At 47.2% G+C, this 27528-nt stretch overlaps 1 protein-coding gene and 1 long non-coding RNA gene across 3 annotated transcripts in view; one reads left to right on the top strand and one right to left on the bottom strand.

Moving 5' to 3' along the window:
- Positions 1–27528, top strand: part of LOC103285956 (myosin-16) — a 55996-nt gene that overhangs the window by 6007 nt on the left and 22461 nt on the right. Inside the window, exons 6-26 of the mRNA XM_054714931.1 lie at positions 573–665; positions 1194–1257; positions 1514–1612; positions 3010–3113; positions 3571–3709; positions 4082–4350; positions 6049–6219; positions 7898–8077; positions 9818–9944; positions 10710–10768; positions 11658–11745; positions 12116–12233; positions 13417–13537; positions 16007–16143; positions 17462–17543; positions 20304–20477; positions 21787–22014; positions 23257–23361; positions 25458–25544; positions 25751–25896; positions 27022–27112. Of these exons, the coding sequence (XP_054570906.1) occupies positions 573–665; positions 1194–1257; positions 1514–1612; positions 3010–3113; positions 3571–3709; positions 4082–4350; positions 6049–6219; positions 7898–8077; positions 9818–9944; positions 10710–10768; positions 11658–11745; positions 12116–12233; positions 13417–13537; positions 16007–16143; positions 17462–17543; positions 20304–20477; positions 21787–22014; positions 23257–23361; positions 25458–25544; positions 25751–25896; positions 27022–27112 (2682 nt within the window). The remainder of the gene's footprint in view (positions 1–572; positions 666–1193; positions 1258–1513; positions 1613–3009; positions 3114–3570; positions 3710–4081; positions 4351–6048; positions 6220–7897; positions 8078–9817; positions 9945–10709; positions 10769–11657; positions 11746–12115; positions 12234–13416; positions 13538–16006; positions 16144–17461; positions 17544–20303; positions 20478–21786; positions 22015–23256; positions 23362–25457; positions 25545–25750; positions 25897–27021; positions 27113–27528) is intronic.
- LOC129148820 (uncharacterized) lies at positions 2264–25792 on the bottom strand. Of its 2 annotated transcripts, none has more exons than XR_008555793.1 (5): positions 25729–25792; positions 25282–25479; positions 4430–4509; positions 4050–4235; positions 2264–2474 (listed from the first exon to the last, which is right to left on the bottom strand). It is a non-coding gene; the product is annotated as an uncharacterized LOC129148820 (long non-coding RNA). The 2 variants fall into 2 exon arrangements; XR_008555792.1 differs by having other exon boundaries at positions 4050–4191.

Below are 27528 nucleotides of genomic sequence, written 5' to 3'. Positions count from 1 at the left end.
TAAGGGTGGCCTGGGCAGGCTGTCACACATAGTGCCTGCTCTGGGGGTTAGGCCCATTTTACAGATAAGAAGACTGAGGCTTGGAGAGAAGCGACTTGGGTGGGGTCACACAGGGAGAAGGCGGCTGCAGACCCGGGTCTCCTCACACAGGATGGATTCTGCTGCCTAGGCCACATCTTACACACAGGCTCTGGGGCACAAAGAGCATTAGCTGTGTCAGTGGTGGCTGTCAAAAGCTGACAAGAAAAGGAAGGTTGGGAGAGAGACACCAGAGATGCCAGGGAAGGGTGCTCAGGTCACTCAGGGGTCTCTCCACCAAGAGCAGTGAGGAAACAACAGCAAAGAATCAAGGCCTAGCATCTGCCAGTGCCCCTCCAATATCAGGGGCTGCAGGGGGTAGTCATCAGGCAGTGGCCCTCCTTCCAGGTCCCCTCCAACCCCAATTTCCCAGCCTCCCAAACCTGTTTCCATCCTGATTCCTGACACACAAGCCACTGTCATGTGAAAGCCCTGAGTCCCCAGGCAGTAGCCCCAGGACAGGCCAACCCACCTGGTGTTTCTCTCTGGGGCAGGGGTCCTTGGAGGATCAAATCATCCAGGCCAACCCCGTGCTGGAGGCTTTTGGGAACGCCAAGACCACCAGGAACAACAACTCCTCTCGCTTTGTAAGTGTGCGCAGCGGCAACTGTGGGCCCTGGGGGTGGTGGGACAGGTATCCTCACCCCATTCCAGGTAAGTAAATTGGGGCTGGTTTAAACACACCAATGGGATTAAGCAAGTCACATCATCTTCTCAGAGACTTTTATCAGTCAGGGTCTATATCAAACAGAGCCCATATCAGTACACAAATCAAGGGGCTTGAACGCAGAAACTTGGGAACACAGTGATGTTGGGGCTGTGAAGTCAGACAGAGGAGCCAGAGATTTGCAATATCTGGAGGCTGTGAACCCCCACCCCAAATCTACAGGCTACCCCACAGACCCAAGATTGAGCTCCAAAACCCATCCACCTCCTCTGCCCATCTGCATGGGACATCCACAACTCAGACCACAGCCACGTCTGGCCCAGTTACATTCCCCAAGTGCCCTCTGAATTCAGGGGGCTGTCACTGAGTGGCTGCGGCCAAACCTGGGCCACGTGTTGCTCTAGAACTACACCCTCCCTCACAATCCGCCTCTCTCCTCCCTGCTCAGGGCAAGTTCATCCGGATCCACTTTGGAACTACGGGCAAACTGGCTGGAGCTGACATCGAGAGCTGTGAGTCAGGCCCTTTCGGAAGGTTCTCCCCGGAACATTACATCAAGTGTGGGGCCCTCCTGAGCGTAGCCTGCCTCATGCCCAGCCTGTCTGGCCTCCACCAGCAGTCAGGCCCCCTGAGGCTGTGTTGTGTGTCTGGCGGAGAGGGAAGAATGAGCCCATGACTGGCGATGGCACTGGGCTTTATGGAGAGGAACCCTGCACTCCAGGCAGAAGTTGGGGGAAACTTACAGGCATTTTGCTTATTCTTTTCCAGATCTCTTAGAGAAATCTCGGGTCATCTCACAGCAAGCAGCTGAGAGGGGCTACCACATTTTCTACCAGATTCTCTCTAACAAGAAGCCTGACCTTATTGGTAAAGATCTTTATGTCTGTCTGCCTTCTCCTTAACTCACGTTTCCCTTTTTTTCAATAACGAAACAAATTTCCATGTGCGGAGCCCACGGTTCTGCCCGAATCCCTTTACTTTAGAATTATGTGAGTAGATTACAGGAAATTTTCTTAAGATTCCACTCACATCTCATCTTCACAACAGCCTTATGAGGCTTAACTCATTTCACAGATGGGGCTTTGAAACTCATGGCTGAGATGTGGAGCTTTAGACTTCTTGTGTCTTAGACCTGCTGCCTCTGGGCTCGACACTCAGACAGCAGCAGAGAGGTCAGCCAAAGACCACAGTTAGCCCTGCCAGTGCTTGTCTGTGCAATAACAACAGGCTATTCTCTGGGCGGGGTGCAAGGGGACACAGCTGACATTAAGTGCACTGCTCAGCAGGCAGAATGCACTCATCCACTCAGCTGGATGCCCTTGGGCAGGCACCAACAGCCTCAACTGTCCTTGGTAGAACTGCACAGGATGTAAATGCAGGGGGAAGAGAGGAATGAAGACTCAATCTCCCATATACACACCTCCTGACCCAGCCAGAGACTAAGGCACTGGACACCACCCCCACCCCCAGGTGGGCTTTATTTGTTCAATACAGTGCACTTTTAATTAATGGATGGCATTTTGATTTTGGGAGACTTCTCATAAAAACCCAATTTCCTAGTTTTCCTGGGATAGCAGAAGATCTGGTAGCCATGGGCCGGCTCTCTTTTGTGGGACTAATCAGGACAGTTGAATGGTGATGGTCCCTTTGGATGGAGCTTAGGCTCTCCTGTTTACCACACTCTCCGCCATGCCCTGATGCCTATCTTCATTCTTGAGCTGTAGTTTCTCTTGAAAGTAAAGATGAAAGAAAGGACAAGTGTTTCTTGCACTCATGTCTCTTCCAAAAGTGAAAAAACAAAGACCAACAGGGACTCACATTTGAAGGAAAATAAAAGTAAAGATATTTGTGAAAACAACAACGTCCCAATATGAAGTGATTATTACTGCCCACTGCAATCATGTGTTACCTTCTGCCTTAGAGTCTGACCTGCTCTTTGCAGGAAAGAGGAAGGTGAAAAATATGAATTCACTTATTCCAAAAATATCTACTGAGTGCATACTAGGTGCCAGAAACAGGGTCAAGTGACAAAGGACCCAACCAAGTCCCTGAGATACTCTTTCCACTCTCAAGCTCCTCATGTGACCCTGTTCAAGTCCCTCCATGACTCTGGAGGTGATTCCAGAGGGAAGGGACCGTGTCTTATTCAGCTTTGTCACCCCTCATGCCTGGCACATGAGAGGCATTTGGAGATATTGGTTACAAATGAAAGAGAAGAAAGCAAGTGTCACCAAGCTGTTAATTTACTTTTCTGCTCTTGGCAGAGACTTTGCTGCTGGTCCCCAACCCTAAGGAGTACCACTGGATAAGCCAGGGCGTCACCTCAGTAGAAAACATGGACGACGGGGAGGAGCTGCAGATCACAGATGTAAGTGGGTGGGTGTGGCTGGGGAAAGACAAAGAGAACCAAGACAGAAACTTTGGGGGCCTGCATGCACTACCATCAGAATTGGGGTGAGGTCCCCCTAAGAATTGTCAGGCAGCAACTCAGATGCTTCCCTGGAGATTTCTGGGATGCAGTTAGCATTCCTCCCAAGCCTGTCATAGCAAGCAGTTTCTCTTTGCAGTATTAAACTAGAAATCCATAGGGACTTCAGGGGGCCATGTACTCCACCCATTCGTTTTCTGTTTTCAGTCCTGCTGGACGTTCCATTTTGCAGAGGCCAGAGAGGTTAAACAAATAGTCTGGGCTCCTTGAAGAAAAACAGGCCTCTCTGAGCAGGGTGTGCCTGACCTCTAGAGTCCAAGGGTGGCAGTGTTGTGGCCTTCATTCTGGAATGAGAAGCCAGGAGGTTCTCGGCTTTCTCCTCCCTGTGGCCTTGCAGGTTGCCTTTGATGTGTTGGGCTTCAGCGCCGAGGAGAAGCTTAGCGTTTACAAGCTGACTGGGGGCATCATGCACTTTGGCAACATGAAGTTCAAGCAGAAGCCCAGAGAGGAGCAAGCTGAAGTGGACACCACCGAGGGTAGGTGTTGAGCTGGGGCCACTCAGACAGGAGGCAGCCAGTGGCAGGGTTCACTGCTCTCCAGGGACTCATGCCATTTCAGAGACATGCTGTAAACCAAGAATGTTCCTTGTATGTCCAGGCAATTATATTCTCAGAGAGAAATGACAGAGAATCGGAGACATGATTTTGGTTTCTATACTCTGCTTTGCCACTTGACCTTGAGGGATTGTGGAAACCACCTCAGACCTCTGTTTATGCATTGGCAACATCGGTCTCCTCCACCCTCCCCTCATCTCCTATCACAGAATAGACCATATTAAGTTTCTCCATGTCAGGGCACCATCCTTCTTTCACTCACCTGTGTTGTTGTTTTTTTCCATCCCTGCTCAGTGGCTGACAAAGTCGCCCATCTCATGGGTCTCAATTCCGGGGAACTCCAGAAGGGCATCACCAGGCCTCGGGTCAAAGTAGGCAACGAGTTTGTGCAAAAGGGCCAGAACCTGGAACAATGCAACAACTCCATCGGGGCGCTGGGCAAGGCTGTCTACGACAAGATGTTCAAGTGGTTGGTGGTCAGGATCAACAAGACCTTGGACACCAAGATGCAGAGGCAGTTTTTCATCGGGGTGCTGGACATTGCCGGCTTTGAGATCTTTGAGGTGTGCCTGGCTTTGCCTTTTATTTCTGCTTTGGGGTGGCCATCCTCCCTTTATAAGCTTCTTTTCACCACCATCTCACCTTGGACCTGGAATGAGTCAATTTCAGTTTGCTCCTGGGTCTCCAACTTTTGGCCTCCAGAAAGGTTTGTCTTCATTTGCCTAGTCATAAAGAATGATAATGGATAGAATGAGAGGTGTGCTGGAGCCAGCCTGTACTGGCTCACAAGGGCTGATTATTAAATTTTCTGGAATTTTGTGAGCCAGTTGGCATCATGTTGATATATGGCCCTGGTATGTTTATTTATACCATGGAAATTGGCCAACACTACAAATCAGGTTTGTTTGTGTGTGTTTGTGTGTGTGTGTGTGTGTGTGTGTGTGTGTGTGTGTGTGTTTTATTTGTTTTTTGAGAGAGAGAGAGAGAGAGAGAGAGAGAGAGAGAGAGAGAAAACGAACGAGAGAGCTGATTTACCAACACATTAGTGGCCTCCCACTTCTTGCGCACAGAAATGAGACTCAGTTGTCATCATAAGACTATTATTATGTATGGGTCAGGAAGATTTTGCCTCTATAATTGGAAGCCGCATGTTTAAGAGTCAGTAGACTGATTCTGAACTCAGATTGTCCGTCAACTTGTGTTGCTTTAGGAAAGTGTCTACCACTCTCTGAGGCTCAGTTTTCTCAACTCTAAAATGAACAGGCTGGAGGAGATGATCTCTAAGGCTCATTTCAGCTCTGCTATCCTATTATTCTAAGATTTCTACTAGCCACAGATGGATTTTTTAAAAAAAAAAAAGTTTAGCCCAATTTCTTTCAGGTTCTTAAAGGGTAATCTGGCTGCTGTCTACAATAGAATAAGTTAATTTAATAGGTAGAAAGAGTCTTAGAGTGTCTAAACTGTGCTCCCTAGAGTCCTGGCCAGCCATTGACAGTCATCAGGAATGGACTAGGGAAGAAAGAAGACACCCTGTGCCAATAGCAGAGTGTGTGCAATGAACAAACAGAAATCAAATCCCAGCTTGGCCATTTCCAAGCTGTATGTGCCTCTGTTTCCCCGTCTGTAAATGGGAACACCAACCATTCTTGCCTTGTAAGGTTTTTGAGCAGATGCAGCTTAGCCCAGCATCTGATGCATGCATATTGCTCTGTGATTTCAATGGCACCTCTACTTAAACTTATTTTTCATATGAGGCTTCAGCATAGGGTTTCATTCAGAGAAAGCAGTCTCTGGCTTTTTAAAAAAATGCTTATAAATTCCTCAAATCCCTTCATTCTACAGATGAGGAATGAGATAAACTACCAGAGAGAGAACTGTCCAAAGGCAGAACAGGGGTCAGATCTATAAAAACATCTCAAATGATTTCCATCCCTGGAAAGAAAATGGTTCTTTCCACAAACATTTTTGTTAACTACACAGGCCAGAGTCTGACTGCCTATGTTTTGGTCCTGGCAGTACTGTGTGGCCAGGGGCACATGCTCAAGCTGTTTCATTCTTGTAGGGAGGGTAACGAAGAAGGGCTTCTCACAAGGCTGATGGGGCCACTAACTAGGTGATCCGTGTTAAGGCACTTGGGACAGTGCCCGACACGGATTGGCCCTTGGCAGATTTTAGCTCTGCTTATGGCTTATCATTTGGTCCTAGGAAAGGCTCTGTCTGGATCTGGGCTGAGACCCCTCTTTTTTGTCCTCCTGACACAGTTCAACAGCTTCGAGCAGCTGTGCATCAACTTCACCAACGAGAAGCTGCAACAGTTCTTCAACCACCACATGTTTGTGCTGGAGCAGGAGGAGTACAAGAGGGAAGGCATCGAATGGGTCTTCATAGACTTTGGCCTCGACCTGCAGGCCTGCATCGACCTCCTGGAAAAGGTAACCTGCTCCTCAAAGGAGTGGCTTAGAGAGAGACCAGGACCAGAGTTCACATCAGGAGGAAATTTCACTGGGGTCTGCAGGGAGACAGAACCTGGATTCAGGGCAGTCAGCAATACTGCTGATGACTTTGGTTGGTCTGACCTGCAAGTTTGACATGCTTGATTCTGACCTCTAGCTTCTTCTCTGCAAATGGGTATATCAGTGACTATAGTGACCATGGTTAGTTGGGCTGTTGCATGCCTTAACTCATTGGATCATCACAAGCTACCATATGTGGGGAATAAATTATTATAACCATTTCACATAGGGGAACACTGAGGCACAGAGAAGGGAAGTCACTTGTTCAAGGTCATACCACCTATGAGTGGAGAAGTTGGGCTCTAACCCAGGCAATCTAAGAGTCTCTCCTGTAATCACACGATAGGGATTTTGGTGGTTTAGCAAATGGCCTAGTTCAAGAATAGATATTGTTTGATTAAATTCGGAAAAGGGATAGAAAAAGGACATTAATGAAATAGATGAAATTTGAACAAAGTCTGTTCGTAGTATTACACCAATGTTAATTTCATGGTTTTCATTATTGTACAGAGTAACTCCAAATGTTAACATTTGGAGAAGTTGGATGAAGGGTATATAGGAATGCTTTACATTATTTTTGCAAGCCTAAAATTATATCAAAGTGAAAAGTTAAAAAATTAAAAAAGAAAGAACTTATCTTGTCTCTTAGGCTCATCCTTAAGCCCACCATAGAGAATCTATCATCAAGATAGCCAGCGGTGCCCAGTCAGTGTGGCTCAGTGGTTGAGCGTCGATCTATGAACCAGGAGGTCATGGTTCAATTCCTGGTCAGGGCACATGCCTTGGTTGCAGGCTCAATCCCCAGTGGGGGGCATGCAGGAGGCAGCAATGATCAATTCTTTCTCATCATTGATGTTTCTATCTCCCTCTCCCTTCCGCTCTGAAATCAATAAAAATACATATTTTTAAAGATAACCAGGGGTCTCCGATGTGGGCTCAGCTTTAACCCTCCAGGAAAACAGAGTCTCCAAAATCAGGCTACATGCATGATTCATCCACCCCCAACACCTGCAAATATCTCCCTGTCCAGCTGTCACAGAGCCTAGAATATTCTCACGCTTGAGCTTTGGGGTTAAGCATTGCCCTCTTCCAGAAGTCTTCTTTAAAAATCCAGACTTCCCATAGGAGGGGGAATATTAAGGCACTAACAACATTTATGAGCACCCCTTTTTTGTGTAAGCATAGACCTAGAACAACATGAGGCCCCTGGATAGTCAGGAATGTCATTGAGGAGGAGTAGATAAAAGCAGATAAATTAAACACAGAGATGTCAGGTGTTACTGATTTCACCCTTTTTCTGAGGGCCAAACCTACCTAGCACCACTGTATGGATGGGATTAACTCTGGGGAGCTATCTGCTCCCTTCAGACTTGTCTTCCCTTCTACTGGACTACATGAATTCTAGCCTCTTTCAAGTTGAAATGGCCATGGCATTCGAAGACCAGACCATGAAGTGCCAGGCATCATTCCCAGAGCTCTGCTTCCTGGCCACAGGGTGTGTGAGGCACCCCTCCCACCAACCCCAGGCCAACACCAAAGTGTCCCCTTTGTGATTCTGTGGCCTCCTCTAACGCTGTCCATTCCTCTTCTCTTCTAGCCCATGGGCATCTTCTCCATCTTGGAGGAGCAGTGTGTGTTCCCCAAGGCCACCGATGCCACATTCAAGGCAGCCCTATATGACAACCACCTGGGCAAGTCCAACAACTTCCTCAAACCCAAGGGAGGAAAGGGCAAAGGGCCTGAGGCCCACTTTGAGCTCGTCCACTATGCAGGCACTGTGAGTATTATCCTGTGGCCACCTACTGGCTGCTGTTTCTTCTTCCTATTATAGGTCCTGACACACCCTCCCTGAGGCTTCCTGCCTCCAACAAGTACACCCATGATAAAACAGAGTGATCAGTTCACTGACATAAACTCTAGTTCACACTTCATCACTTCAGCTGAGAATTCAAAAGATATCCAGCCTAGGATGCTTACTAGGGAGTAACCAACAGTTTTTTACCCTCAGAACTGCCAGGGCTACACCATTATATATGACCTGTGGTTTGACAGGTGAACTTCAGTCTTGGTCAGAAATGAGAACACTTTTTTTAAAATTCCATGAGCCCATTAATCATTTCCTAAATAATTAACTCATCCCTCTGACAGCTTGTGGCTGCCAAACCAACAAGGTAACATCTTTGAAGTGGCTTTCCACTCATGACAAACCAGTCCTCAGAGAAGGGGGAAATTAAGTGCAAGCAGGACTCGGGTTCTATTTGAATAATTCATAGGGGAGACAACATTTGTCCACCCAGTTTATAAGAATCTTTGGCTTCCTTGGGATTTAAGTATTGCCATAAATGCCAATGTTCCTGTTACCACTAGAGTTTGTTGACCCTCCTTGGGTTTAATTGCAGGAAACAGTAGCCTTAGCACCAGAGCCACCAGGAAAGCTGCTGTTGGATTGAGCATTGGGACCAAGAGTTTATAATCTCATTAACCATAACAATGTCAATTACTCACAAAATGAATAGTGCCAATATCTAGAGCAAACAGCAGGCTTGAGGCTGAATTGCAGTGTTCCACCCATCTCCCACACTGAAATGAGAAGCAATGTTCAAAGTAAAATGGGGACTCTGCACTTCCAAGAAGGCTCTAAAATAAAGCCTGGAGATGACAAACATCTATGCTCTATAGGACATAAGAAACCCAAACTTTGGGGTTCTCGTCTGCTCCCTTGTTTCTCAGTCCTCAATGGAAGGATCTGAAAGCCTCCTTCCTCTTTGCCTCTGTTGCTGGTGCCACATGGCAAATGGAAAATAGAAATTCGTGGATTTCCAATTACCTGGACACAATGGAGCCCCCAGAAATGAATAAGTGAAGCCCCCCGCCCCCCATTCCACCAGGCAATGGCCCAGGGCAGTGGTCGGCAAACTCATTAGTCAACAGAGCCAAATATCAATAGTACAACAATTGAAATTTCTTTTGAGAGTCAAATTTTTTAAACTTCAACTTCTTCTAACGCCACTTCTTCAAAATAGACTGCCCAGGCCGTGGTATTTTGTGGAAGAGCCACACTCAAGGGGCCAAAGAGCTGCATGTGGCTCGCAAGCCGCCGTTTGCCAACCACGGGCCCAGGGTATATGTGCTCCTCAGCAAGGACAGACTAAATGCCCTCACAGGGAGGCCAGTCACTGACAGTAATATCCTATCACCTGAGTAAAAGAAGATCCAGTGGTCAGGAAGGCTCAATGTGGCCAGCAAAGCAAGACATGCAAGATAAGGTCACAGCCCAGCACAGAGCAGCTGGGAGTCCTGGTTTGTGGGCAAAGGCCAGAGGTTGGGTGCGCTAGACAGGTAAACTGCAAATGCCCAAGAAAGCAGATGATAGGACCTCTATGTGAGATATACCAAGACTCCAGGGCGTCATTGGGACAAGAATGGAAGTACCAGGAGATGGGAGATTGGTCTTGGGAACTGAGAGTAGGTAGAGTTATAGGTAGAAATATAATTACTGGGATTTTCCCCTTTCCAGGTGGGTTATAACATCACAGGCTGGCTAGAGAAGAACAAAGACCCCCTGAATGAAACAGTGGTGGGCTTGTTCCAGAAATCGACAATGGCAATCCTGGCCCTTCTCTTCAAAGAAGAGGAGGCTCCAGGTATGGCTGAACCCTTGTTGTATCCAGTCTCCCTATGTTGATGCCCCTTTGTGACCAAAAGGAAAGAAAAAAAACAAAACTTTTTCATTCAACTCTGGATGGATGGATGGATGGATGGATGGATGGATGGATGGCATGTTGCTTAAGGTAGGCCATAGAGGATACTACCATAGAGGGATGCAGATGCAACCTGAGAGCTTCCATCAACTGAATCAATCATCTGGTCCATATCACCTGTAGGTGGGACAATACTGCTTTGGAAAAGTTGATGCCCAGAAGCTCTGTGCTTATTTTCTGCTCCCTGCTTGCCTTTGTCTGAGGCAAATGCCAAGCCCAGCCTTACCTCCAGCCCAGTCCAGGTTGTGTGGCCCATAGGGGAACATTCTGGGTTATAGCTGCCCAATTGGACTGCCACTCAGTGGGGAAAGAGCTGCAAATCTCCTTTGACTCAGAGATGTTTTCACCACCAACATGCAATTCTTCAGATTGTGTGCTCTTCCTCTTCCCCAGGTGATGGGAATAGTTTGCTCCCTTGTGCCAGCCCTAAACCACCAAGGGCTACACACTCTCTAAGGAACACAGTACTTCTTTTGGCAACTATGTCACAGTCAGCCATTGGCCCACTCCCTGGTAGATCTCATTTTCCTGATGGGAGGACCCCACCTTAACTAGTCCCAAAAAAATTTTAAAACCAGAGAATGCATATCCTTGAGACAGCCTCCCATGCTGGGTGCTGATGTGAAACGTATTGTCTCTCTTTCTCAGCTGGAAGCAAGAAGCAGAAGAGAGGTTCCTCCTTCATGACAGTCTCCAACTTCTACAGGGTAAGTAGGGGCTGCCCCAGAGTCCACCTTATATTCAGTGCACCCCCCCTTTCAATGGTATGGTGGTATGGCTGCCACCTCACAACCAAGGAAAGGATGATTTCATTTCTATGACTATGGTTGCTTCTTGCATTTGAGGAGTCTGTTTCCTTCTGAAGGGGTCACAGAACCACAGGACAGTAGAGCAGAAAAGAGCCTCAGAGAGGTCCAGTCTAGTTTCAGACTGAAACCCAGAGAATGATGGGACTTGCCCAACATAAAAAGTGGAGATATCAATGGCTAAGCAGCTCTTGTGCCCTAGAGTTAGTTGGCATGTCTTCTTCCACAAAGTTTGGGCATTACTGGAAACATGTTCTAAAGTGCAGAAGTGCAGCCAATGAGGAGATGTTACCCAAAGAAAGATTTTAATATTTCCCAAGAATCAGCTGTCCTAAGGCAGAATGGGTCACCTCATTGGAGGATCCAAGCAGAGGAGGAGGAATTGTTTAGTAGGGAGGTTAACAATGGACAGGGTTTGGTCCACACACAGGCACTATGGCTCCTTTTACTACCAAGATTTTCTAATGATCCAGTGCTGCATCAGAAGAGGCCCTGCTTCTTGTAAATCATGTCACCTTAGGCAAGTCACTGGACCTCCGAGAACACTGCTAACCAACAGCACGTTACACAATGACAGAAATGTTCTCTTCTTTCCAATATGATGTCCAATATGGTAGCCATTATCCATATGTAGCTAGTGAGTACTTGAAAGTGGATGCTGTGATTGAAAGAACTGGATTTTAATTTTAATTTAATTAAACTAAATAAATACCTCTCCTGAGTGTAGGTGTCCTGCAACACCAGTGCCAAACTTACTCACTCTTCATTTTAATTTTTTCTCCATCCCCAGGAGCAATTGAACAAGCTGATGACCACCCTCCATAGCACTGCCCCTCATTTTGTCCGCTGTATTGTACCCAATGAGTACAAGCAATCAGGTATATCATGGGGATGTGTATCCCTGCTGAAAGTTCTCAGGATCTGTGAATTTGGTGTCTGCTCCAAATTAAGTTCAATAACCAGGAATAATTGGGGCTAAATGGGGCATGAAAGGATCCCCAACAATGGATAATCCAAAAATTGTGTTCTAGCTGCTTTGTACAGCAGAGTGGTGTCCACCCAGACAGAAGTCACACTCAAGAGAGCCTTTGGGACTTTGCTGAATTGTGGGGAACAGGGATCCCTGGGCAGTGATAGGAGGAGACTGGGGTTGATGATGTGGATACTCATTTCAGTCTTCTTAAGTGGCAAGTGGCCTGTCCCACCATAGAGTAGTGACTCCCCATCCTGTGCCCTCCCTCTTGGCAGGCGTGGTGGATGCCCACCTAATCATGCACCAGCTGGCTTGCAATGGAGTCCTGGAAGGTATCCGTATTTGCAGGAAGGGCTTCCCAAACAGGCTGCAATACCCAGAGTTCAAACAGAGGTGAGTGGTATGTTCCAGAAACTTTGACAATTTCCAGGGATTGACTATTGACAAATATAATCCCATTGTCACAGACACTATGGGTATGAAGACATATGGTGCCTCACTATTCCTACTTCAGTATACATTGGCCCAAGTTTCAACTGCCATCACCTGCATTTCTTTGCTGAGGGCTTTCTCTGGCTTCTGAGGCCTACTTTGCTACTTGGCAGGCTGAAAGTATCAGGAATTAATGCCTCCCTAGGAGCAGCCTTCCAACCAATGAGTAAGGGCCATTGGTGTATAAATATTTCAGCCCCCTCACCCTTCTGATGGGGTAATTCTGAGGTGTGTCCTATATTGGCTGTCAGATCAGATAGCAACATGCTGGTAAATGTTTAACAATGGGCTCTCCAAGTTTTTTGTTGTTTTTTAAACAGAAATCCTGATTTGTAGTGTCTGCCTGTTTCCATGGTGTAAATACTCCCACCACAGCTGATTTCAAGCTATCAATGTGGCATCACTGAATGTGGAGTTGGGAAGAGATGCACACTATTCACTCTTATGAGCCAGCAGGAGCAGGTTCCAACTCACCAATGCTCCTAGTGTCCCCAGCAGGATTAAGATCCAGTTGCCTGCTGCAATAACTGGCTTGATAGCATGCCTTTTATTTGCTTCCCACCCCACTTCCCAACTCTGCCACTTCCCAATTAACTACTTGCACTTGAATCCTGGTCTCAGGGTCTAAACCCAAACCAAGACCCCATCTTTGGATTATTTTACTTCTACTCCCTCTCTACTTGCTAGAACATGTGACCACAAATTGATGAGGTAAGAAGGGTCATCTGAGGTCATCTTGTCCAAGTCATCTGAAGTCCCTAATTGGGGGAGAACTTATCCAAGATTACAAAGGGGACTGCTTGCAGGTCAGGAAAAATAAGCAGTTCTCCTATGCCTGGAAGAAAAGAAAAAGTTTGGTGTCTTCATTTCTACAAACACCTCCCCCCTGAAACCCCTAACCACACAGTCCTCAAAGTCTCCTGTCAGACACATCTATCTGCCTGCTGTGGCATCTGTAAAAGAAATCTATCCCCTGACTCAAGGGTCATGCCATAGATCAAGGGATAACTGCATAGACAAGCTTTCATGCTGCCAGCTTGGAGATGACACTGACTGCATGACTGTTGTTACCCTCTCCTGACAGGTACCAAGTGCTGAACCCCAACGTGATTCCTCAGGGATTCGTAGACAACAAGAAGGCCTCAGAGCTGCTGCTTGGGTCCATTGACCTGGATGTAAATGAATACAAAATTGGACATACCAAGGTAGGGTCTTCCGGTGGTGCACCCTCCCTATAACACTCCGCCTTTTTTAAGAAGGTGAGCTTCAAGGTGTGAATTCCAGCTCCACCACTGGCCAGTTGCCTGTCTTGCACAAGCCTCTTGGCTAATGAGACCCTCAGTTTCCTCCTTTGAAAAAGCAGGGCTCATAAGGTCAGTTTCATGGGACCTTGGGGTGACTAAAAGTAACATACATGAAATCAGACAGAATGCTACTCAATAAATGTTACACCCCTTTTATCAATGTATGTAGCTTAGAGCAGGCTGGCAGTCCACTTTGACAGGTGGAAAACATAAGAAAGCCTGGAGGTGGGGTGAGGTGACATGTTCAATGTCATAGAACTAGACAGGACAGTGCAGGCCTCAGGCCCTATGACTGCAGGTCATGTGACCTAGAAAAACAGGGATGACATCACCAGTATGACAGCTACCACGTGAGCAAACAGATTGCATCTTACTATTGTTCAAGGGTTGCACTGGGCACCTCAGGTCCAGGTAAAGGCCCAGGGCTGCTGTGAACAGCTTTGCTCTGAGGGTCAGGCAGGCTCTGGTGGCTGGGGCAGAAGAGAACAGGGTGATTCTGCCTATAAACTGACTTTGTCCCCAATTTGGCCCATGTGGGCCCCACTTTCCAGCCACATGCTCCACTGCCCCTCAAAGACCAAACTTCAGTGCCAATTAATTTTGAAATATCAAATATTTTCCCCTCTGATGGTTAGTTCCCTGGGTGTTCTTTTTTGGCAGGGGGGGGGGCGGTGGCGGACAGAAGGGAGTATTTTTTTCTATTATTTTCCTGTCAGTGTCCATAGCATCCACATAAAGGATTTAGTTGGGGAGCTCTACCCCCTTCCCCCACATATAGAATCACAGACTCTCAGATCTGATAGGACTTAGGGTCCTACACTCCCACTGGGAGGGAAGAGAGACCATGGTCCCCCCCGAAAGAAGAGTGACTTGGCCAAAGTCACATGGACATCCAAAGAAGGCTGAGGCCAAAAGACTGGCTCCTTCTGTCCTTCTAGAAGTTTCTATCATGTCCTATTGAAAGGACAAAAAGATGTTACTAATAAAGTGACCACTCATAAGCCCACTTAAAAACCCAGAACTTAATCTTTGTATCTCTTTCCTCTCCTTCTTCCCCACCCCTATGAGTAACGCTTGTCCTGAATGTTAACCATCCCGTTGCCTTTATAAAGATAGTTTTATAACATACACATATGGCCCCAAGTTTTGCCTGGTTTGAGCTCCATGAACGTATCATAATTGATATATTCTTCTGTGGCATGCTTTTACCACTTAATCATGTTTCTAAGATTCATCCTTGTTAGTTGGTACTCGACACCCAGTCACTGTCACTGCCATGTCATACTGCCTCAGGGGGTCACACTAAAACTATCTTTTCAATACTACTGTATACATCCTTATCCATGGGTCAATATGTAGGATTTTTCTCTAGAACAAATTCTCAACCTTGACTGCACATTACAATTATCTGGGGGGGGGGGGGGGTTAAAAACACCAATGCCTGAGCCCTACCCCAGAAATTGTTTGAAATCACCTATACCCAGGCATCCACATCTTTCCAAAGCCTCCAGGTGCAGCCAGGGTTGAGATATATGCTGAGGAGGACAGTTGCCTATTGTAGAGTGAGAGAATGCCAAACCATTTTCCAAAACTATTGAACCAACACACCTTTTCCTTGATCCACATCCTTGCCAACACCTGTTTTATCAGAGGTCCTAAAGGTGCAGTGAGGGGAAGGGTGAATGTTATCTTGTGACCAAAGTTTGCATTTTGCTAGTCTTGTTTTCCTGGGGATGAGTCTCACTGACACACAAGAGCTGGATGCCTGAAATTGTGCAGCCTTAGTACCACTCTGTCTCCTTTCGAGAAAGTCAACCTCCCACTCCCCACCCCCAGCTGATCATTATCCCCTCTTCCCATTCCGATTCCCATGGGATCATGACTATCCAGGCTGCTTTGCATGGTGGTAAAAAAAAAAAAAAAAAAGGAGGCCCCTTGACACCCTGGCTTCCAAGCAATCACAGCAGTGGGGACTTTAAGGATCTCACACCTTACTCAGAGCTTCATAGTTACATGGGGACTTTTCTGCCTGTTATTTAATCCTTATAACAACCATCTAAGGGAGGGATCAACTTCACAGATAAGTAACTGAGGCCATAAGATGTGAGGAGACATGTCCAAGGTGACCCAGCTAGCAAGTGCAAGACCCGGGCTGGAGCCTATAGGAGAATCCAATTGCCCTGCTATTGGAGGTGTCCAGGCTGGGGCCAGCTGATTCTGAGGGGCCTCAAATACCAGCACCAGACTGTGTCTCTTAACTCTTATAAAGACCCTTCTGAATCTCTGGTGCTTTGATTTTAACCTCCACTCCCAAGTTGCTGCTATTAGTGACAGCTGGGCTATTTTCAGATAAGTGTGTCTTTCCTCTAGGTATTCTTCCGAGCAGGCATCCTGGCCAAACTTGAGGACATGAGAGATGAACGTCTAGCCAAGATCATGACGATGTTACAGTGTCGGCTCCGGGGTTTCCTCATGAGGGTTGAGTTCAAGAAGATGCTGGAACGAAGGTAGCATGCACGAACACCAATGGGGCAGGACCACTGAAGCCACACCCATCCTTACAAAATGACCAGGAGCCCCACCACACACACAGTGGTCAGCTCCATTAGTGACACAGTGCAGTGAGGTGCCAATGTCTTTGCTGGACCAAAGAACCCTGTTTGGGGGCTATATTAGTCTCCCAAGGCTGCCATAACAAAGCCCCACACCCTGGGTGTCTTAAAACAACAGAAACATTTTCTCATAGTTGTGGAGGTCAACAGTCTGAAATCAAGGTGTGGAAGTCCATGCTCCCTCTGAAGGCTCTAGAGGAGGAACCTTTCTTGCCTCTTTCAGTCCTGGTAGCCCCAGGCATTTGTTGGCCTCATTCCAATCTCTGCCTCTGTCTTCATATGGCCTTCTTCTCTGTGTCTGTCTTCAAATCTTCCTCCTTTTTATAAGGATGCCAGTTGTCTTGGATTAGGGTCCCACTCTATTCCAGTATAACTCATCTTAACCCCAGTAATTTTACATCTGCTAAGACCTATTTCCAGATAAGGTCATATTCATAGGCACTGGGGATTAGGACTTCAACATACCTTTTGAAAGAGACACAATTGAACTCATAACAGGGACCACCTTACATAAACCCTTCTCCCTACAGTGTACAAGCTATTTTCACAGCCATCCCCTTACTTGCTCCATATGATGATGCTGTAAGAGAGAAGTGGGAGGGCCAGTACTGTCATTTTATAGATGTGGAAACTGAGGTCAGAGGGGTTAAGGAACTGGGCCAGGTTCATTCAGAGTCAGGATTAGATCCCAGAAATCCTCATTCCAAATCCCTGCCCTCAGAATCCTGTTTTTTAGTCAACTCCCTAAAACAGTAATTAGAAAATATCTCAGGCTTCCCTGCTTGACTTGTGACTGGCAATTTGTGGTCATAGAATTAGTAATAATAATAGCAATGGATAAATAATAACAGTAATGAACTCCGGATATCCAGCATCAGGCCCTCTATGACCCCAGCTAAAGGCAGGGACATCGATTAGGGGCTAAGTGATCGGATGGCAACCCAAGCCAGCCCAAGGCTTTGGTGCACAGGAAGTCACTGGTAAAAGTCAGTCAAATGAAAGTGCAAGGGACAAGAAAAGGTGAATTCTAAAGACTGCTGATATATGGGATTAGAGACCAATCGGTGATTTCCGGTGAGGAAAAGGAAGGGAAATGCAGGAAGAAATGAATAGTCTGTCTCAGCCTTATGCTGTCTGACAGGAATAGTTCCATCTGGGAGGCCAGGTCCTGACACCTGCATTTTAACCCATGGATCCCTGAATTCTTTTGCAGGATTGGCCTGAAAGTCATCCAGCGGAACACTCGCAAGTTCTTAGAGCTGCGTTTCTGGGGCTGGTGGAAGCTCTACAACAAGGTGAGGGCTGAGGGCTAGGCCAGCTGGGATTGCTGCTATCTGTGGGCCGGGGGCCTCAGTCCTAGTTAGAAAGAGGTGCCTCTTGGGGGTGGAAAGCTATGGATGCTGCAGGGACAGTCTAAAAATGAGAGTGCTGTGGAGACAGAGGAGTCTAGCCTCCTTCCAGACAGGAGCTAATTTCTCCCTCAGAAAAATCATAGTGTCTTCCCACCTTTCATCTCATCCCTAAAAATAAAATACACTTAGAGTGGAGAGGAGCCCCCCACTCTGCTGCAGAAAGTGGGCGTGGTTATCAGTGCCCCGCCCCTGGGGTTGAGACATCTTCAACTCCCTTAGTGAAGTCCTTGGCTTCAGAACTGGGGTGGCCTCAGGAAATCATGAGATCTGACATCTCATTTCCCAGATTCTTCCAATAGAGCAGTGAGGGCAGTGTGAGTCAGCCAGGTGATGAGGCTGCTGGTGCCCCAAGCAGCCAGGCCATCCTCAACCAAGGCAGGAGACCATGAACCATCCTACTGCATGCAGGTTGAATCACACCAGGTTATGACATCACACCTGGGGCCCCCATTGAGAGGGAACACACCACTGGGCACCAGAGGAGCCAGGTGCAGGGCTGCCACACTCAGCAGACAGGAGAATGCTGGTCTCAAGGGGGCAGCCTTGTGGAGAATTAGGACAGGTTCCAGGTCATCTCGGGTGGCTGTGAGCCCCCCATATCACACACAGAAGCTTCTTTTCCCTCCCATAGAAAAGGTGCTTTCAAACAATTGGTGCTGACCACAAATTCTGAATGCAGAATAGTAAGTTCTGCATTCCCAAATGTGCCCACACACAGGCCATTGCAGAGGGTCCTAGATGAGCATTCTCAAAGGTCATCATCACTGACACGTTCCCACCTGTTCAATGACTGAGCTTTTTCCTTTATATCAACTCACTATTTTTATCTTGAAAAGTTATTTTAAAAGGAAACTTCATTTCCTTAACCTGCTCTAATCTCATCCTAAGCAAATAGCATCCATAAAATTATGAATTTGACAAGTTCTTTTTCATTTTTAAAATTTTTTCAAAATTATGTTATTATTATTAACTAGATGCCCAGTGCACAAAATTCATGCATGGTGGGGGGGGGGGTCCCCTTAGCCCAGCCTGCACCCTCTCTAATCCGGGACACCTCGGGGGACATCCCTCTCACAATCCAAGACTGCTGGCTCCTAACTGCTCACCTGTCTTCCTGCCTGATCGCCCCTAACTGCGCCCCCCACCAGCCTGATCACCCCTAACCGCCTCTGCCTGCCAGCCTGATTGCCCCTAACTGCCCCCCCACCAGCCTGATCACCCCTAACCGCCTCTGCCTACCAGCCTGATTGCCCCTAACTGCCCCCCTCTGCTGGCTTGGTTGCCCCTAACTGCCCCCCCTGCTGGTCTGGTTGCCCCCAACTGGCTTCCCCCCACCGGCCTGGCCGCCCCTCACTGCCCCCTCTGCTGGCTTGGTTGCCCATAACTGACCCCCCTGCTGGCCTGGTAACCCCCAACTGTCCCCCTGCCAGCTTGGTTGCCCCCATCTCCCCTCCCTGCTGGCCTAATTGCCCATCACTGTCCTCCTCTGCCGACCTGGTCACCCCTCACTGCCCCCCACCGGCCTGGTTGCTGCCAACTGCCACCCCTGCCAGCCTGGTCACCCCTTACTGCCCCCCTTGCTGGCCTGGTCACCCCACGCAGCCTGCTGGTCAGTCATTTGGTCATCCCTCGCTAACCCCCCTGCCAGCCTGGTCGCCCCACGCAGCCTATTGTTCAGTTGTTACTGTAAGGGTGTCGTGACCAATTTGCATATTACCCTTTATTAGTATAGATAATTATTTTAAAGAAACTATGTAACAATAAAAATCAAAGGGTTGCGATGCAGTGCTGGAATCTACCTCACCTGTCATCTTTGTGTACAGATTACCATTTAGGAAGTCCCAGACCAAGTTCTTAGGGTCTTTCAACCAGACACAGTGATCACAGATGACAAGGAGACAGAGCCTGGAAGCTTCCCTGTTCTTTACTATAAAGTAAAACTTCACTAATTAAACATTCAGGGCAAAGTGCTATTCCAATGAGTAAAAACATACTACAAAATAAAAATCCTTTACTCTTAGTATATTGACTAAATGCTAATCTTATTTAAGTAAGCCAGGTAGGATGAGTCAGCGGAGAAAAACACATTTTCACTGAAAAAAAGTGTGACAGCTGCAAGTCATAGTGCCTACATAACCTGGTTATTTGAACTTTGCCACTTTGGAGAGCAGACACAAGAGAGACAGAGAGACATAAAAAGATAAAAACAAAATAAAACAGAGAGATGGAGATAGGGAGAGAATAGATAGATGATAGATAGATAGATAGATAGATAGATAGATAGATAGATAGAGCACACAATAAGGAAGAAAAGCAAGGGGGAGCCAAGTTGTGGATATAGCCAGGGCTCCAAGCACACACAATTTACATAACTGGTGTAAACACTGGGTGCAGCTAGATACTGAAGACCATCTAACTTTGTGTCTCCTGGGATCAAAGAGCACCCTGAGGATTGATCTTAAGAAGGATGGGCCTTCTCTGTAGAGGCCAGACATGCTTTGGTCTCTATGGAAAAGGGCTCTTCCTCACAGCTGCAGCAAGAGTTGCTTTCCACCCCAGTGGGAATATGAGACCCAGCCATATATTCCGTCTCTCAGTCCCCTGGCAAAGTCCATCTCCCTAACACTCTATGATATTACTCAGGTCAAGCCACTCCTGAATGTGGCCCGGCAAGAGGAAGAGATGAAGGCCAAAGAGGAGGAGCTGAGGAATGCCATGTCCAAGACACAAGAGCTGCTAACCAAGGTCAAGGATATGGAGGAGAAGGTGGCCACACTCAGCCAGGAGAAGAACGACCTCAAAATCCAACTGCAGGCCGTACGTGGGGCCCTGAGGGAGGGACAGGAGCTGGGGCTTTGGCAACTGTCCAGACCTCGAGGGTTGCCATGAGTCAGGCCCTAGACGGAGTGGAGGATGAGCTTCCTGAGAGTTGTGTGCTTCCAGCCTTCTCTTTTCTTCATTGTAATGTCATCCTTGACCCAAATACCAAAATGTCTCTATCAAAGTCTTATTTGCCCTCAGCACACACAGATATGCTGGCCCTGCGAGGGTTGTCCAGACAAGGTGGTGGGAGAAGCCCCCAAAGTGAGCCTGGGTCTGCTGTAGGACCTTGGGAACTTGCCCTCTTTGCCTACTGTTCCTTGCCTGTCAAGTGCAAACACAGCAGGAAGAACAAATGACCTAGTTTCCATGGGTGCCTGACTCAATGCCCCCCTCCCTGCATTCTAATATAATGACTGCAGTCACTGCTGTGACCCTCCTGGTTTACCAAGGATCCTTCTCTGACCCTCAAAAACACCCCTTAAGATACCCAATTTTCCCATGTATCTTACAGGGTATAAAACTCACTTTGACCAACATTTAGAGATTTCATCAAGGTCCCAAGCTCATCAGTAGAAAACCCACAACTGCGAAGGGTTCGATTCTATCTTGGGTGCTTCCTGCTTAGCATAGTTTCTTCACATCCTCTTAACATCCCTGAGGAGTTTCTCAAGCCTCGAACCTTATTTTATGTTTGGGAAGACTGGGCCTGAGTGAGACCACAGTAATAAAGGAATCTTCCATTTAGCACCTCATGAGCTCCATCCCTTTACGCCTCACGGTGTTGTTTCCCTTATTTTGCAGACAAAGATCTGAATTTCAGTAAAGTTATGCCATGAACAAAAGTCACACCGCTGGGCCAGTCTTCTGCCTCTGTGACCAGTTGTTGTCTTATACCACTGACCCTATCTTGGGGAGACCCCAGTGGATCCTCAGGTTGTCCCTCCTCTGCCACTTATTGCCTGTGTGACTTTTGACAGCTGCACCTCTGATAAAACCTTAAGGTGCATCTGATCACCTGGGATCTCATTAAAATGCAGATCCAGATGTAGCAGGTATCACCTGGGGCCTGAGATTTAGCATCCGGACTAACTCTCAGGTGCTGCAACTAATCTGGGGCCCACACTCCTAGACTACACTTGGTTGTACACATCGCAAAGGAGCTCAGAGCTAGCCCAGCCTCTGTCCAACCTCAGGACACATTTGGGGGGAGGGGACATCCTGTCAGCCCGAGGACTGCCCACCATCTTGGTCCCCTGTGGGTGCCTGGACCCCTATTTTTGACTGGGGCTCTTTTTTCCATCAGGAACAAGATAACCTAATGGATGCGGAGGAGCGCCTGACCCAGATGATGAAGACCAAAATGGAGCTGGAGAGCCAGATCGGAGACATGAGGGAGCGGCTGGAAGAAGAGGAGGGCACAGCTGCCTCCCTGAGTGCCACCAAGCGAAAGCTGGAGGGGGAGCTTAGTGACCTGAAGCGTGACCTGGAGGGCCTTGAGACCACCCTGGCTAAGACAGAGAAGGAGAAGCAGGTGAGGTGGCCTTGAGCACAACCACGCTCCTCTCAGGGTCAAGGAATCCCAGCTCGCTCACCCTGCAGGGGCCACACCAGGAGCCTAGCCACCAGCTACATGGGGATATTTTTTTAAATCCTCATATGAGGATACGTTTATTGATTTAGAGAAGGAGGAAAGGAGAGAGGAAAAAGAAACATTTATGCGAGAGAGAAATATTGATCAGTTGCCTCCCACACACACCCCAACCAGAGATTGAATCTGCAACCTAAGAATGTACCCTAACTGGGAATCGAACATGCAACCTGTTGGTGTACAGGATGACACTCCAACCAACTCAGCCACCCAGCTGGACCAAATGGAGTTATGTTAACTTAATTAAACGCAATTTAAAATGTGGTTCCTCAGTCAACCTAGCCCCATTTTGAGTGCTCAATAGCCACATGTAGCCAGTGCTACCGTGTTGGACAAACCAAACTGAGAACACACATCCATTGTTACAGAAAGTTCTGTTAGAGCCGCTGCCTAAGGGGACTGAGCACTCTTCATATCATGGTGCCATTCAGACTCAGACCTGACTGGTTCTCCTCAAGCCTGGGATTCCAGGCATCTGCATTACCCTGCTGCCCACTTAGCCTCAGCATCCCTGGCCCCTCACAGAATGTCCTGCAGTATCATGTCCACTCTTCCTCCCTTCCCAGAAGAGGCAACCCTATCAGAAGAATGGGGCCACTTATCGCTGCTCAAACAAGCAATTGATGCCCCTCCAAGTGCTCCAGAGGGAGCCCCTGGCTCCTGATACCATCTTGTTGGCCCTTGGCCCCAAGACCCCCTTCGTACCTTGTAGTTGTAGGGGTCCATGAGCAGGGAAAGGTAGACATGACCAAACCCACGCCTCTCCAGCTCTGATGTGCACCCAAACCATTAGGATCCTGATAAGATGCAGATTCTGGGCTGGCAGTCTGGCAGGGACCAGGATCCATGTTTCCAACACATTTTCGGTCAATGCCACAGCTAACATCCAAGGACCAGGCTTTGAGTAGCAAAGGCCCGAACTGGTGGTTCTCACTGCTTCCCTTATCCCCAAGATTCTGACTTGGGTGACTGAGGTGTGACCTGGGTATGGTATTTCTCAGGCTCCCAGGTGACTCTAGAGTACAGCCAAATAAAGGACCCTCTCTCAAAGCAAGTGCCTCCTCTCCTCCCACCAGAGGTGTTCCCAGCCTTAAAGATCTGTCTCTCTCACACCCGGGTTTCCAGGCCCTAGATCACAAGGTCCGCACCCTGACTGGGGACCTCTCACTCAGAGAAGACTCCATCGCCAAGCTCCAGAAAGAGAAGAGGGCCCTGGAGGAGCTGCACCAGGTGAGCACCGCCCACTTCTTCCCTTGGCAGAGCAGGCAGACCTCAGATTTGTCACCCCTCAGCTAGGGACCCTCAGGAAACTCACAGAATCTTCCTAAATCTCAATTCCCTCATCAGTGAAGTGAGCATGGTCACATCTTAATGCCTTCCTTCTAGGTTTGTTATAAGTAGGACAACCATATAATTTATCACCCAAACTGGGACAGCTTTCAGAGTAAAATGGGGACAACAGACAAAAGTCAGAAGTGACTGGGAGGTGTGATCCCCAGAGTCATAAGAATGAGGTGGGGGGTAGGGAAGTATCCTTGAGTTCTAAAGTACCAGTGAATTCTGATGCATTGCTGCAACAACAGACATGAGGTCTTGAGGTCACAGGCAGACCCACCCGATTATTACAGGCTCAGGCTACTAAATACAGAGCCAGCTCTTACCAGCCTCCAGCACAGGGCACCTCCTAGCTCTGGAAACAAAGGTGCAAAGAGTGAGTTGAAGCTCAGAACCAGACAATGGACCTTCATCCCTGTGTCTGCTAAAACCTGAATCCACAACATGTCCCCTGAGCTGCCTCTGAAAATATCTCCCCTTCGACTGTGACTCAACTATATCAAATACCCAGAGCCACTTTTTATAACAAATACAGCCAATTCTCATTATTCAAGGTACCGTAGTTATGTTCTATAAAATCATCACACACACTGAAATAGCAAAAACTAAAACTCTGCTCCTAGGGGAAATTTAGGGTTAGGTTTCTGTAAGCCTTTGATCATAATATTTTGTCAACCAATCAATACATAATACATATAATTATGATCAATACATTATGTTGTTTTATGTTTGTGTGTGTTTAAAAGCGCCTTTTTAGTACATATTGTTGATTCCTTAACATTGAACCCTTGGTCAACAGCACTCTATCTCATGCCTGAATGAAGCTTATCTAATACACAATTTCCTCTGTAAGAAACATCAAAGCTTTCTTGTACTTAGGAACTAGACAACACTGTGTGTGGGTACCATTTTTAACAGTGAAATCATCAACAAAAATATAAAAATGTGACACTAAATAGACTGTGAAAAGGACATTTGTTTGCAGTATGAGATGAAACAAGATCATCTCATTTGATCTCAGCTGAAAAACCCCAGGTGACTCAAATTTTTCACCATTCCACTCATATCTGTGGATAACCATGAAAGCAACATGAGTATTGATTTGGGGATTACAAATAATTTTAGCAAGTAGGTAACTTGGCAGGTAGATAATCCACAAATAATAAGGACTGACTATTTTGGAAGGCTCTCTTACTATCCTGAAATAAAAATATCAATAGAGCACCCTTCAATATAAAGGAGAAATAAATGGAAAGTAATTTATAATAAATAATAGAGCTGTCCATGTGTAAAAGGTAAAGCAGATGGACTAGTAGATATTGTGAACAGTGGGCTGTCTGCCTGGGCCTGTCTACAACGGCTACAGATGGGCACCGGAGGGTGTGTTGGTGACCCAGAGAGCAATGTGTGGCGGCTATCACTGCTGCAATTCAACAAAATGCTGAATAACTCCCGGGGAGATTTTCATAAATCATCTCTCAATGTTCATGGTAGATCATTCTTTCAAAATGCAGTGTATACTAAATTTAAAAAGTATTTGAGTTATATGTAAAGTTGTGGTGGGTTCTAGGTTCAGAAAAGGATAAATGGTTGTTTTATTTACATGAGAGTCTGGGTGGGACATCAAGCATGTGGACAATAGACTTACTCTTCATGGTGCCAGATTGTCCAGAGCAAGATAAAGAGGTCCAGCATCCCTGGAACTACACACTAAGTGACAGTGTGACCCCCAATAATTGTGACAACCAAAAGCCCCCCACAGATTCCCACATGCCTGTGGAGAACCAGAGCCCCCCTACTGACCCGAGGGCTTACCTGCTGCTGACGGGTGCTCAGGTCTGCCCCGGCCTCACCTAGCACCCAGGCGCAGGCACTCAGTAGCTGTTCACTGCAGTCCACTCAACTCAGCTCAGAAGTGATGGCAGAAAACCAGGTCTGACCGGCTGCTCCTGTGTACATTGTGGGACACACGTGTGTATCTTTCCTTCCAGAAAACCCTCGATGATCTGCAAGCTGAGGAGGACAAGGTGAACCACCTGACAAAGAGCAACAGCAAGCTCAACACCCAGATCCATGAGGTAATGCCCACAGCTGGCCAATTCTACACTCAAGGACAGGGTCCTCAGATACATTTTTGGCACTGGACTGACACATCCCCCAGTGTCCCCCCCCAGCACCCAGGGAAGTGAGGGCTCTTCTGATGCCACAGCTAAGGAACCAGGCCCAGTCTGGTTTCTTATTGTGCTCTGGACTGAGACTCACCCCTCCTCTACTTTCTCTACAGCTGGAAGATAACTGGGAACAAGAAAAGAAAATCCGGGCAGAGGTGGAAAAGGCTCGTCGGAAAGCTGAGAGTGACCTGAAGATGACCATTGACAATCTCAATGAGATGGAGCGGTCCAAGCTAGATCTTGAGGAGGTGGTGAAAAAGTACGCCAATGCAGTCATTCATGTCTTCGTAATAATATTAGCAATATCTACCACTTTCTAGATGGTCCCAGGCTCCAGGCACTGTGCTGAGGGATTCACATGTATCCATGCCTGTCACCAGCACCTCCTATGTACCAGGCCGTGTGCCCACCATGGAGGCTATAGGGAGAAAGGAGTAGGTGCTACCCTGTCTACAGGGAGCTCCCAACATCAGACATGGCCTGTTGGATGATGAAAATGAGACTTGTATTAAGCAATGCATGTATCTGAGGGCAGAAAGTTTATAGAAACGTATAAACTGGGCTCTCAAAGATCACAAGTTGAGAGGGTATTTTATCAATATCACTCTGGCAATAACATGGAGGAAAGATGGAGTAGGAAAAAACTAATTGGAAGGCTACTGCAATAGTCCAGGCATAAGCTTGAACTAAGTAAAAGGCTGAGGTGATGGAGATAAGGAGTAAGATAAGGAAAAAGGAGTAGAATTTGGACATTACATCTTTGAAGTATATGTTTCTAAGGCAGTTTTAAAGTACCTCAGACTGCTATGAGGGGCATATGCAGCAAAATCTGCATCTCAGCACATTTCTCCTGTGGCACACCCAGAAGGTGCATGTGGCCTTGCCCATCCTCCTCATCTACTCGTTCTATCATCTTAGTTTTCATATGTGGCTTCCTGACACATGGAACTCACACATCAGAAGGAGACAACCTTTTGTTAAAAGCTTTTGGAGGAAATTTTCTCTAAAAAGGCAAAGCATTAATGTGATTCTGTAGCCCCTAGAATTTAAAGTTCACTAGAGCAGTGATTTCTGTCTGGCTTGTTCATTGATGTGTCCCTAGAACCCCAAATGATGTCTGGTACATAGTAGGTACTCAATAAACATATATTAAATTAATAAGTGCATGAGTGAAAGAATAAGTGCATGAAAAGCCAGTGGAATAGATTCTGGGACTCTGTAGGGTGGGTCCTTCTGGGCTGTCATCCCCAAAGGCCAGGGGGTTGGGGGCACGTATTTTTCAGCAGGTTTAAGGCCTCGTCTGGCAGCCCAGTCTCTATTCTCTGGTCAGCTTACTGGTCTACCCTCAGAGCTTTTCCTCAGGAGATCAAAACTTCTTTTGCAGGAGGGATATGGAAATCAATTCTGTCAACTCTAAATATGAGGATGAGCAGTCTCTGAATTCCACACTGCAACGGAAACTCAAAGAACACCAGGTATGTCCAGGACTGAGAAGACTGAACCTGCCTTTTAAGATGTACTTCCCTGCACCCTTTTCTCACAGCAGCTGATTGGCTACTAAGTTTTCCTGAGGAGCAAGATTGCCACAGAGTCCTTGGAGGCGACACATGTTCGCCTCACTGAGGGTTAAATTCAAAGTCCTTACAGTGGTTAAAATGCCCTCTACAATCTAGCCCCTGCTTCCTCACTGACCTCATCATCCACTATCCCCACCACCACCACCATGCTGGCCACCCATGCTAGCTCCGTGAGGGCACTCTCATATCCCAGCCTCCCTCCTGCCTCAGGGCCATTGGTCCCCTCTGCTTTTGACATTTAGCTCCCGTCCATTACCTCCTTATTTATTTATTTATTTACTAGAGGCCTGGTGCACAAATTCATGCACAGGTGG

Source organism: Eptesicus fuscus, chromosome 4 (assembly GCF_027574615.1).
Source record: "Eptesicus fuscus isolate TK198812 chromosome 4, DD_ASM_mEF_20220401, whole genome shotgun sequence".
NCBI classification, from domain to species: domain Eukaryota; kingdom Metazoa; phylum Chordata; class Mammalia; order Chiroptera; family Vespertilionidae; genus Eptesicus; species Eptesicus fuscus.
This window is presented reverse-complemented; position numbering and strand designations above follow the sequence as displayed.